The sequence below is a fragment of the Delphinapterus leucas genome, chromosome 19, assembly GCF_059928025.1.
Source record: "Delphinapterus leucas isolate spDelLeu-1000000601 "Yukka" chromosome 19, BTC_Dleu_Yukka2, whole genome shotgun sequence".
Lineage (NCBI taxonomy): Eukaryota > Metazoa > Chordata > Mammalia > Artiodactyla > Monodontidae > Delphinapterus > Delphinapterus leucas.
In genome coordinates this window covers 54,783,981-54,797,177 of record NC_143147.1, presented here as the reverse complement: position 1 = coordinate 54,797,177, position 13,197 = coordinate 54,783,981, and the positions used below count along the sequence as shown (strand labels likewise).

At 42.2% G+C, this 13,197-nt stretch overlaps 1 protein-coding gene across 8 annotated transcripts; it reads right to left on the bottom strand.

Annotated features, from left to right (window-relative positions):
* Nucleotides 1–462: 462 nt before the first annotated feature.
* Nucleotides 463–12,263, bottom strand: METTL2A (methyltransferase 2A, tRNA N3-cytidine). Of its 8 annotated transcripts, none has more exons than XM_022589081.3 (9): nucleotides 12,123–12,262; nucleotides 11,825–11,916; nucleotides 9,760–10,118; nucleotides 8,615–8,664; nucleotides 8,222–8,282; nucleotides 6,621–6,760; nucleotides 5,039–5,145; nucleotides 3,549–3,614; nucleotides 463–2,693 (listed from the first exon to the last, which is right to left on the bottom strand). In XM_022589081.3, exons 1-9 carry the CDS (start codon nucleotides 12,230–12,232, stop codon nucleotides 2,539–2,541), a joined length of 1,140 nt encoding a protein of 379 aa, XP_022444789.3. In that variant the 5' UTR covers nucleotides 12,233–12,262; the 3' UTR covers nucleotides 463–2,538. The 8 variants fall into 8 exon arrangements, 6 of the variants coding, with proteins under 6 accessions (XP_022444789.3, XP_022444787.3, XP_022444788.3 ...); XR_016389016.1 differs by lacking the exon at nucleotides 3,549–3,614 and adding an exon at nucleotides 3,615–3,769 and having other exon boundaries at nucleotides 2,589–2,693; XR_002646763.3 differs by having other exon boundaries at nucleotides 2,637–2,693; nucleotides 3,549–3,769.
* Between the last annotated feature and the right edge of the window lie 934 nt (nucleotides 12,264–13,197).

Here is a 13,197-nt window from a genome sequence, read left to right as displayed (position 1 = left end):
TCGCGAGCCACAACTACTGAGCCCGTGTGCCACAACTACTGAAGCCCATGCACCTAGATCCCATGCTCTGCAACAAAGAGAAACCACCACAATGAGTAGCCCCCACGTAGCAACAAAGACCCAATGCAGCCAAAAATTAAATAAATGAATAAAAATTAAAAAAAAAAAAGCGGAGTCTTCCTGCTTCCTGCACATATCAAAAGGTCACAGAAGCATTTGAAGGGGCTCCCACTGGCCAAATCTGGGACAACATGAGCATCAATATCATAAAATATCAAAATGATAGTAATATATAATAATCATTGAGTAAAACAAACCCATGAGTCCATAAGCAAATGAATAGAGAAAAGGAAGCCTTCCTTATGGTAGAATGCCAACCAATAAGTATAGGAGGAATGTGGGATTCAAAAACATTACTGGGCTGCCATCATAGTAGTAATTCAGCCAAGAAACAGCAATAGATGCTTAAACTAAGGGGTAGAGTTTAATGAGGAATGGGATATTTAGTCTCAAAGCACTACCCTACAAAATAGTTATTACGAACTTTTCAGTGGAGAAACCCAGCAGGCACCACCCCAATTAAGTGATCAAAGTTAACACCACCACCACCAGGGTTCATCAAAATCATGGACCACAACAGCATCACTTCTGATATTCCTGCCCAAAATATGTACTTGAACCAAATCATGAGGCATTAACAAACCCAATTTGAGGGCAGTCTGCAAAATAGCCTGTAATCTTCAAATGTCAAGATCATGAAAACAAACCTCAAGGATTGTTCCAGACTGAGAGACTGAGAAATGACTACTATATGCAAGAGAAGGCCTTTTTTTTTTGATGATAAAGGATATTATTGGGACCATTGGGAAAACTTGGTTACCTGTGGATAGTAGGCTTTCCATGTTAATTATCCACTTCTGATGGATATGTTCGGTGATATAGGAGAACATCTTCAGTTACACGAATTACACAGTATAAAATATGCAGCAGTGTTGGGATATCACCTTGCAGCTTACTCTTAAAAATGATTCAAGGGGACTTCCCTGGTGGCACAGTGGTTAAGAATCCACCTGCCAATGCAGGGGACACGGGTTCCAGCCCTGGTCTGGAAAGATCCCACATGCCGCGGAGCAACTGAGCCTATGCTCTAGAGACCGTGAACCACAACTGCTGAGCCTGGGTACTGCAACTACTGAAGCCCATGCTCCTAGAGCCCGTGCTCCGCAACAAGAGAAGCCACCACAGTGAGATGCCCGCGCACCGCAATGAAGAGTAGCCCCCGCTCGCTGCAACTAGGGAAAGCCTGCACGCAGCAACGAAGACCCAACACAGCCAAAAATAACTAAAATTCAATCTTTAAAAAAAAAATGGTTCAAGGGACCTCCCTGGAGGTCCAGTGGTTAAGACTCCGTGCTTCCACTACAGGGTTCACCGGTTTAATTCCTGATCAGGGAAGTAAGATCCCACATGTCATGTAGTGTGGCCAAAAAAAAAAAAAAAAAAAAATTCAGAAATAAGTTGACTATTCTCACAGTATTTCTGGTACTGTAATTCTCTGTAAGTTTGGAATTACTAAAATAAATGCTTATGACTTATATTTTTATAAATAAAATAAACAATTATGAGAATATTAAAGTTGGAGTTAAAAACCAAAAATGTAGGAATGAAGAATTGAAAATTCTTAATTCAGTAAAATGAAGAACACATCATATAGTTTGTGGACCATCAACGGGGGCGATCACATTAAAAAAGTAACAGGGATGAAAGGCTCACATTCAGAAGTGAAAAGGCTAAAATGTCTCTAAGTCAAACATTTAAGGGCACACACAGAAAGACAATTTGCTAAAAGTGAAGATCCTTTTAATTTTTTTAGATGCAGGTTACTTAGATGGGGAAACAGTACTTAAAATTCCATGGAACTAAGGTCAAGCAGAGACCATGACCAAATACTTAACAAGGACACCGTATTTTGATGCTCTTTTTTTGAGTCAGGACAATATCCAAAGACAGGTGATTCTTCCTAATTTGCATCCCTGATGACCAATGAATGAGACCTGTAGTCATCTTTGTATCAATTTCTTAGTCTAGGCATTTGAATCCCCAACTAATTTAATGCAACTTAGTTATTCACTTCACCATATATAATACTTACACATGGAAATAAATTCTTTGATTCCCATGAATAACATTTCAACTATTAAGTTACAAAATGGCAAGAAAGATTCTTTGAGATCTCCAAGTAAGAAAAAAAAATGAGAAAAGTATATACCACAGGGCTTCACAAATATGAAGCAAAAATGGTTAGAATCTTTTTTTGTTGTTGTTGTGTTTTTTTAAAAACATCTTTATTGGAGTATAATTGCTTTACAATGGTGTGTTTCTGCTTTATAAAAAATGGTTAGAATCTTGATATAAAATAATTCTTCCTAGGTTCAAATCTGTTGGAATCCTTGAATGGTTTAATATCTACAAGACACCATTTGTGGGCATTCTTTTTAAAAAGCCCCAATGACCTCGCCTGTCAGGAGCAGGTGCCTCTCAGCTGGTGCTGGACAGAAGAGGCTTACGATATTTGCACTGAATCCAAACTCGGTACATTGTCAGTTGTTTCCCTCGATTCACTTGCAACCGGCGATCCACCAGGTTCTGAACCTTTTCCAGTCCAGCAGTAGTGAAGAGTGCGTCCAGTTCATCTAGTTTGGAAAGAGATGTTTATATATTTTCCCCTGAAGAAAAAGCACTGTGCCTACCACTTCCCATGTTAAATGGCACTCTGTGAGATTGCTGTCCTTATTTATAGATTTTAAATGGCTTGAGCAGTATTGTTTAGTTACACATGCAGTAGTGGCTTGGTAGCAGCAAGTCCACATTTAGGTAGGGGAAGGCAAACCATGAGTGAATGGCAGCCTGGAACCCACAGGGAGAACCTCTCTAAAAGTTAGCTGATGAGAAAGAATTTTCTAGGGTTCTACGTACACCTTACAATTATATGCAAAAATTGACATATATGGCATGTCGAGGCCATTTTTTTTTTTTTTAGGAGAGAGGTTCCATCACTAACTAAAGGTTCAAAAAAGTATGTGACCTGACAAACGGCCCAGGAATGAAGTATTCATAAGGCACTGGAGGGGGAGGAAACCGGCAGCAGGACAAGCAGCAGAGGAGAGCGGTTCTGAGTCATACCTAGAACCCAGGGGGCCATGAGTTCACCGTAACTCAGGTGCACCTAAGGTACAACCCAGCTTAGAGCCTGAAACAGCTACAGTGGAGTCTTGCAAAATGGGCAGGTTCCTGTTTTGGACAAAGTGATAGAGAGGAAGAGCAGCCAGTAGAAGAGCAAAGGAGGGACAGAAGGATCCGACAAGCTGAGCCTACTTGGAGCAGTGAGTGGTTCAAGGTGGCTGAAGGTAGGCTGAGAGGTGGGGAAGGGCAGAGAAGAAGCTGCGAAAGATAGAAGGGGCCAGATGATTTCACTTCTGAAAGCACACGGAGGAACATGTAATCTGGCCCTGTGGGGGCTGTCAGCATAAAGACGAGTGCTTTCATACCTTGTGTGAAGAAGTACACTCTGGTGCCATCGCCTCTCACATAGAAATTTTCAGACAGACACTGACCTGCAGAGTGATGTGGTAAAGACCAGAGAAACTTTAAAGCACTTCTTTGAATTTCATTGCCAATCAAATGTGCATCAAGATATCAATTTCTTGGGGCAAGAACGGATCCTTTTCTTGGTTACACTGGTACTTTGCAGGAATCTGCAATTTCTCTCCTACAAAGGAATGGTGCTTTGGAGAAGAGCAGCCCAAGGGGAATAATCAAACTTCAGTGTTAGCTAACACATGCAATTCTCAGCCCCCTGTTCTACAGTTCCGTTTCATGATGAAAATAGCTTGTTTTTCCCTCCCTCCCCGATTAAACAGCGCATACACTTTGTTTAAAAACAGAAACAACTTTCTAAACGGCCTTCTGCCCCTCTAAAAACACGTTTAAAAAAACCTCAAGGAATATAGCTAAGTTTAAGGAAATCTGAGACAGCCACTATTCCTGTTTTAGTGACTGTCCTTTTGCATGTCTCTCTACGTATCCACATGCACATTCATAAATATGATCACATATATACTGTTTTTATCAAAGACACACACTTCCCCTCCTGCTGCTAAGCCCCCTGACCTTGTCAATTTAACAACCTGATATGTAATCAATCCTTCTATACCTTTTGAATGTCCAAATAATCTTATTTTTCCCCAGTTACTGTTATACATGGGATTAAGTTTAAAATACCCATGTGCACATTGCTTTTCTCACTTGGTAATATAGCATGGAAACCCCCCCAAGACCAGTGGTATGGGGTCTATCTCATGTGATATGCACAACATTCCCCTATCCAGAGGCAGTCACTTTGTTTCCAAGATTTTGCTTATCATACACATATTATGTGCTGGTTCTTGAATAAATCCCAAAAGGACTGTTGGATTGGATAGATAACACTAGGATGTTTAAAGAAAGGCTGTAACCATTTCTATTTCTACCAATAATGGAAGAGTGTATCTCTTTCTCTGAATCAGCCAGCAATAAGTATCTCATTGTTATTTTTATTTTCTTGAAATTTTGGTTTCAGCCATTTGGATCTGCTCTTTAGTAAATCAACTCTAAAACACTTCTTGTCTGTTTTTTGGTGGGTCACTGATCTTTTCCCTTATCAATTTGCCAACAGCCCTGCTTGAAGAGCACTGACATTGTCTTTATCTGTTCCTTTAACTGAAAATATTTGTCCTCAATCTGTCATTTGTCTTTTAACTTTAATGGCATCTTTTGCCATACCACACTTAAAAACTATTTGTGTAATCAAATGCCTTTTTCTAAAAAAGACCTCCCTAACACCTAGATTATACAAGTCTTCAAAAACATACCACCCTTATCATGTATTAAATGGCTTTATGTATGGAGCTATATAATTCGAGAGTCTCTATTTTATTCCACTAATTTGTATGACTATTCTTATGGCAAAACCGTTGTTTTGATTACAGTGGGAAAATACCTTTTTTAAACCGAAGCTGAGCCATGTCATAGCGGCCATAATCTCGCAGAAGCATCATCCCTCCAGGCTTCAGAAGTCTGCTTAGCCTGTTGATAGCCTCCTGCATCCTGTGGGGCAGCAGGGAACGAAGATCAGATCTCCTTAAGGATAGGGTTCCTCTCCCCTGTAGCATATCCTGAAAATCCCTGAAATCTCCTCCGCTCTTGTTTCAGTTATAACCTGAGCACATGCCCAAACCTCTGCTGTGCCTTCTGCTGCCTGCTCACAACTGTGCCTCCGATCCACTGCCTTCAGTATGAAGAGGTCTGAAGAGGCCTGCTTCTTCAGCAGAGGTCCACCGTGGGGGAAGTTACGTGCTCTCTGCCTGATTCACTTCCCACTCCTCATGGGGAAGCCAATCCTACACCAGGCTCCCACGGATCTGAGAGGACCCCTGACCACCCGGTATGGAGACTGCTAGTTGACCCATCTGCCTGCCCCACTAGGCCCAAGCTCTTTGAATGCAGCCTGCATCCTTCCATCTGTTAAATGAAGACTGAACCTCAAGAACTTACAATTTACATGGTGATACAGTCTATATGCAAAAGAGTACTCTGGGCAGACTGCTTTACACTTCTGACTGCACTTTCCATATACAGAGTCTCAGTGCAGGTTTCAGCTTTAACCAGTGCAAAAGTATAAATGCTTAAAACTTACAAAAACCATTTGAAAGTCTATTTAAGTACTGAATAATGAATTTTTAATTTTAATGTTTTGTTTCAGTCCATATCAGTTTTTAAAAGTGTACAGCATGTAAGCTTCTGCAATTAATGTTTAAAACCATGCCAGGCTGTTTGGGCTGCCCTCCACCTGCCTTTATTTCTCACTCACAATATCCCTGTCAGGTCAGACGACACAATGCTATCCTAGAGGAAATGTGGGCTAGAGAAAGTCAGTCACCCCCCACCCCCCGCAACTGCCCCGAATGCTACTGCCTCCTTGAGACAGTATTTCACCTTCGTCGGGACAACTGGCTGCCTGTCTAGGAGACTTTAATGGTATCTTTTAGGGTAAACCAACTGACTTTCCTTTTACCTAATCGTGATTTTACGGAATTCTCCTGTACTACAGTTTTCTGAAGAACTTAAACAGAGAACACCTGAGTTAAACTTCACTGTAAATTTTGTGCTGTTAATAAGCTTGTTTTATTGAAAGCATTTAAAAGGCCAATAATGGGATGTTCTCTAATAGCTGTGGCATTCACAGTTCTAAGACATCATGCTATGTGATGGTCAATAGGAAATTTCCACATACCCACTAAGACAGCCCCCTCACTCTCTGGGGATGTTAAACCATAATCATGAGAAGAACCGAGCACTGCAGTCAACAAGCAGAGGTTTAGATGCTAAACCAGAAGTTGAACTCCAAGACAAATTTAGAAAAATAGTTGAGAAGCTCCTACTCCTCCTAGGATGGAGGAGTTTCTTCCTGCCTATCAGAACATTAATAAAATCCTTCTTATTTAGGTTCCAACTCTGACATCCAGGTCCCTGACCAAAGCTTTGTTTTTGCTATGCTACTGGCTAAGGGATCTAAAACTTACTTGTCTGGAATGATCGCTGAGAGAACAAATATGAGGATGATGACATCAAGACTATCCCCAGGCACTGGGTAACTCTTATCTTCATCACACAGGTCGTGAACAAAGGCAAAACACCGAGAAGGATCATATGCTGAATTTGTCTGCAGACAGATGGAAGAGAGGACACAGGCTAGAAAATGTTCACATAGCCTCAAGAAAAGCTATCTTGCTTTAAACGTAATCACCGCCTCTTCCCACTGAGGAGATAGTTCTTGCCATTATGGCAAACATTCTTACTCTTAGGGTAAGAATCAGGAACAACTCTAGGACCCTGTGGAATCTAACTGGTATGCTTAAAATGGAATGTTCCCAACTCCTCTAATTTTAGTCTTTATTCTGATGCGGAGTCAGATCTGAGGACTGGAAAATGACCAGGAAGGTAAGTGACCAAAAGGGCAAAGAGAAACCTCATAAGGAGGAAAACAAAACGTACTGAAAAAGCATGATTTAAACTCCTACTACAGCGTATTACACAGATCATAGAATTCTCCAGGAAAATCTCTCTCTCTAGATGTGGAAGATTTAACCTACAATTTATTATCATTAAATTAACTAAGGATAAGCCTCAATATTCGTCTGGTATAGGTTTGCAAGAATAGTTCCAGAAGTGGGAATTCCCTGGCGATCCAGTTAGGGAATGCTTTCACTGTTAGGGGCCTGGGTTCGATCCCTGGTCAGGGAACTTAGATCCTGCAAGCCAAGCAGTGAAGAAGAAAAAAAAAAAATCCAGAATTATTACCAATTCCTGAGCTCCTACGCTAGGAGCATCATACATTATTGTAACACGCACATTTTTAGGGTAACTTCCCTATCCACATCTCTCTTCTCCAAAAATGTGACTTTGTTCCTCACTGGCCACAGCTAATTGAAACAGGGCAAGTAGACTGTCAGCTGGGTTGAGTCAATCAGACTTTCTGGGGACTTTGGAATCAAGACACTGTCATTGAGGGGAGGTTTTGGGAACACGTGAAGAGGGGAGACTTGTAAGGGACTGGGAGGGGCAAGTATGCTGAGGCCAAGGCCACGTGCAAAACCAGGAAAAACTTATTAGAGAAAGCTGGTCTGCAAAGAAAAAACAAAACAAAAGGCAAATGGGCAATGAGAGATAAGACACTGTGAACTTGAGGGAGGTATTGTGATAGGAGGGGGTGGCAACATCTCACCAGCCAGCCAGTTTGCCTTTGGTACCTGACACCTTTTCAGGGCTGAGTTTTAGCCCTGGCTACACTTTATGCCCTTGAGTTCTATGACAATCCCTTTAGCTGAGTTTGTCTAGAAGTTTCTGTAACTTGTAACTCAAAGAATCCTGAATGAAATAATCATCTCATTTTAATCCTTAAAACATGAGTTTAGGTAGGTCAAGAGACCCGCCCAAAGTTTCACAGCAGGCAAGCAACATACTCTGTATTCACATTTGGCCCTTTCCTCTACTCCATGATGTTTCAGTACATCTTTTACTTTCAGACCACAGTACAATAAGAAAATAGCTAGAGACCTTGACTTTTAGCAGACCCTTTCCCCCTTAAGTCAGTGAAAATTAGTGACAGGAGCACTGCACTTACCTGGACCAGTTCTACAGCTGTGGAAGAAAAATCACAACAGTAAACAAAGAGTCTTGGGTCACTGAAATGGGCAGAAAAAACAGCAGAACAATTAGATTACAAACTGTACTATGTCTATCCTCCTTCCTATGTAGCAGAGTTAAAATATGAAGGTACCATATATTAACAATGCAACAGGTTTAATACCCACTAATTTCCCTGACAAAGATAACTCATAAATAAAATTAAGTCAAAACAATCCATAAATGGATAATGTAGATATCTAATCTCCTATAACCCACAATTCCCAAGAACCACTATTACCACTTGGATGCAGTAAGAGTTCTAAGAAACAACAACCCCTCACTTTTCTCTTCTTTGCTGTCATGTAGCTAAACTTTACAACAAACTTACTTGTTAGTTTGTAAAATTGGAAAGACTGTGTTTCCCACACCACAACCAACCTGTAGACAGAAATGAACTATTAATCACAGAACTTTCCAAAGAATTAATTCCCTAAAGCTAGATAAATAATCAACAACAGATAATCTTGTCTAATTGTATTAGGGAAGGTGTAGTGACCAGAGCTAAATAGTACCCATGACATTCCCTGCCCTTGACCTCGGGAACCCTTAAAGAGATAGCCATAAAAGATGAGAGCATAGGCTTTCACTAGCGGGAGGGAGATGGTCTGGAGAAAAGGGCATGGGCTGCTTTTACTTTCTGAGTTTTGGCAAATGGTCCTGTAAACAAAACATTTTCTTACTGAGCTCCACTATATCATTATTGGAAAAATGTTTCTAGCAGACTGGGTTGAAAAATTCATGAAAGGAGGACCATGGCAACACTGTCCTAAATTCAGCGCTGGGTGTGGTAATAATAAAAACAGCACCATTTACTAAGGGCTTACTGCGTGCCAGACACTGTTCTCAGTCATTTTACATACCTTACTTCAATCAACCCCCGTAACAACTATGAGGCAGAGAGAGGCAGAAGTCCCATTCTGCTGGGTAAGGGACTAGCACAAAGTCATGCCAGAGGACTCAGTCCCAAAACTAGTCAGCTTCTGGTGGAGTGTGTTGTCACTTCTGTGAATATTTGTTACAGTGCCCACCCTAGACACTTTTTCAGGTCTAGCCTAGCCTCTGCCACACATCCAAACTGAGAAAACAAGAATTCTCCCACAATTGAGAGTAGGTACCACCGCAACTAACCTCTCCATCTCATAACTATCTTAGAAGTAACAAAAGTTGTCTTCTGACCTGGGACTCTTTACTAGATGGCAGGTACAGCAGGATGCTACAACTTCTGGATGCAATATAATGCTCCCAGATAGGTGATCTGTCTTTGTTTGCCATGAACACCAGGTATCTTGTCTGCATCTAGGGCATTTCATTAGTTCAAACACCTGGAGGTGCTTCCAGGCCAACATAAGGGTCCAGTCTAGTCAGGTTCATCAGTCAGAAGTTACTTTGGTGGTCAGCCTCTCTACTGCCACCCTATGTGCATAGTAAGACAGCCTCATTAACCCCACTACCAGGACAATAAAGGGAGGTTACCTCCAGTATTCGGTAGGTGGCTGAGGATCCAGGAAACTCATCAGCACAGACTTCCAGGTGATGGAGTTTCTGAGTCACATTCTCTTCCACAGGAGGTGGCTGTGTTTTATGTCCAAGGCTGACTGAAGAACAACTGTGCTGTGCTTCTATTATTAAACCAGATCCATCCTCACTGCTTCTACACGCAGGTACTTCACTCCCCCTGTTCTCTGAGAGCAAAGCCTTCAAGTGATTTTGGTTTTGGCTAGGTGCCAGCTCTGGGAATTCAGTAAAAAGCCAATGTCTATCCTTGAAAAACCCATTTTCGTGGATTTTGTAGAAGTCATTCCAGTATTTGTTGGCATTGATCTCATAATCAACTGTAAATAGTTAAGAAAGAATTTTAAGAACCATCTCTCAATATTTTATCTGTATATAGTGTAAATCACCATCCTGCTTCACCAAAATTTGTACTAAAAGTTATACTCAAGTAGAGCCACAGTCTCAGAGCTGGTGGTCATTTAGTCCTACCACCTATCACACTTGAATTTGCTGTGTATCTTGTCCTTCCAGGGAGTTCAACTTCTGCCAGAGAACTTACTACCTATCAAATTTCCCCTCACATCTTTGGATGGCTCTTAACTACTAGAAAATCCTAATATTAAGCAAAAAATCTGTCTAATCATTTCTGATCAAAAGGTCCTACTATTTCTCAGGGCCAAAGAGAACAACTCTTTTGTATTTGAGGACAATTATTTCCCCTTCTAAATCCTCTTTTACAAGCTAAATGTCCCAGGTTCTTCAGTTACTCCCCATGTGAAATCAATGGTTATGATACAGGTAGCTCTTTACATTATGTTCCTCTGTCAGTGATTCTTTAGAGTGTGGAGCCCAGAAATAAATTCTCTACTACTAATAGAGACTAAAAATGGAAATAGAAAATGCTGACAAGAGGGGAAAATGTCTTCAGATGAGAAGAGATTTGATGATAGAGTACAGGAGAGACTAAGGTATGGACTATTTAAAAGAAAGCTGCTGTTTAACGTAAGCAGACCTAGATTTCAGTTTTTCCTTTTTACTAATTTATTATTGTTTTGAGATAACACTGGTTTATAACTAGATTTCAGTTTTCTGCTCTTTGCCAATACAGGGCCTTGACTAGTGTAGTAGGAGAATAAAAACCCGAGAAACTGGATTTCAATTCCACCACTACTAACTGCTTACCTCTGGGCAAGGCACTTAATGTCCTGAGGTCCAAGATTCTTTAACTGTAAAAAGAGGATATTGGACTATATGATTTTCAAAATCCCTTTCAACCTTAACTTGCTTTGATCTAGTCTTTGTCAAACTATGTAGGGTGAATATTTTGTAACCGGAATCTTCTAATTGTTGTTCAGAACTCTTTCAGTGGGTACTACTCTCCCATTCCTAGCGCTACCTTCAATTGTCACTTAGGACACAGGCCCAACCAGTCCTAGTTTTTTAGTATCTAGGGATATGTTGCAGTGAAATCATCCACCTCGGCAGAAGGGGCCTCTTTTTCTTTGGCCAGACTTATTTCCACTCTGCTTCATCCATCTTTCCTTGGCAGAAGCCCTAAATCCTCATAGCCATCACACAAAGAAAAGGCACATAATTCACTACTCATTAGCCATCCCCCCAACAATATTTAGAATCTGACCACTTGAATCTAGCTTTAATGGCAACATTTCCTCAGGCGAAGTGTAATGATGGAGAAAGTATGGATACACCCTCTAAGACAATCATGTGACCACACGGTTGCCACACGCCAGCCATATTAACAAGGATCTAGTCAACATAACTAAAGACTTAAACCACTATCAAGATGGTTATTTCTTCCAAACAAAAAACCAAAACCAAACCAAAACATGCTCTACGCCCTAACAAGATTTTAAGGCGCAGCCCTTTCCCATCCTTGCCCATCCCCTCCACTCCCGTTCTACCTCCGAATTCTGTATCAGTCCACTAACAAAGACCCGGCGGCCTCGGTTCTCTGGCCTCTCCGGGAGAGCACGTCCAGCAGTACGCTAGCTGTCTATACCACTGTGGGCCCACCTGGGCGCACCTTGTTTCTCCTGGCACACCCGCTGGGTACTGTTCTCCTGGACTTTCCTCTCCGCCGCCGCGGCCTGCTCTTCTGACCACTCCACACTGTCCCTGAGAAAATCAAACGGGTAGCTTAGGGGCCTCAGGTTCCCGCTGCGGGTAGGTGAGTCCATGGCCCCGGAGCGCCTCTCCCGTGGAAGGAGAGCGCCTCGAGCAGGGCAGCGGGACTCTGGCCGGCGGTCAAGGGTTTCTCGGAGCGCTCCACGGCGCCGGGACAGAGGGCGAACCGCAGGCCGGGCGAGGGGCAGGGCGGTTACCAGGCATTGTGGTGGAAGACGCGCGCCGGGTCGCTCAGAAACCGGCTCCCAAACTGCTGCCTCTTCCCGCAGACCGCGGTGTGTTCACCTTCAGTGTAGGAGCCGTCCATGACACCGGAGCCGGAAATCCCTACCTTTCCCTAACGCGAGAACTTCCTGCGAGGTCACGCCCCCTTCCGGAAGGCGAGCGGTCTGGGCGGGAAAAGACGGAGGCGGGGCGAGGCGAGGAGGGGAGGGGCGGCCCTGGGGGCGGGGCGGCCTTGGAGTCGGGCGTCCAGGCGGCGCTCGGGGTCCGTCGGGTCGCGCGGGGCTCTTTGGGGAAGGAGAGGTGGCGGGGTGTCGCCCCAGAGTCGTTTGTCCCTGAAGAGGCCGGCGAAAAAGTGGGAGACGTTCTACTTGAGCCTCCTTTCTAATGCTGGGATCCTCTAACAGTTTCCCTAGTTTCCCTTAAGTTGTAAGGCTGCAAAAATCTAGAATCACTTTAAGAATTAAGGGTACCTAGTTCCACCGTAGAGCTAATGACCAAGATAATTGAGGAAGGTAGCAAGCAGGGTGACGAAATAGGGCAGTTTTCCACCTTCTATAGTCAGATTATCACAGTGTGAAAAAGGAAAAAAAAATGTGTATACATGTATATTAAAAAAGTATATATATAATAGTGTGGGACTATATATATATATTTTCTGGGGGAGGATATGAAATGAATTCTGAGAACACGAGGTTTATTCGTCAAATGAAATCGAATATCCAAGGACAAGTTTAAAAATATAACTACCTTTTTGGATTATCTGTATGAGAGCTTATTTGCACAGTCAGAATTGTAATACATACACATATGTAGTTATATTAATGCATTTTCAGCCTTACATTTCTATTTTGATAATTACTACAAACTGATTCTCAAAAGAAGAAAGTGTGCTGTCAACATAAGGTAAGGTTAATTAAGAAGACTTCCAGTAGAAGAGTGATGACTACCATTTGTAAGAAGAGAAGGGAAGAGTTAGTTATTTAAGTAATGTAGTACTAGGTTTAGCATACTGGTAACCAGTGATAGTTTAACTCCACTGCTTAGTCT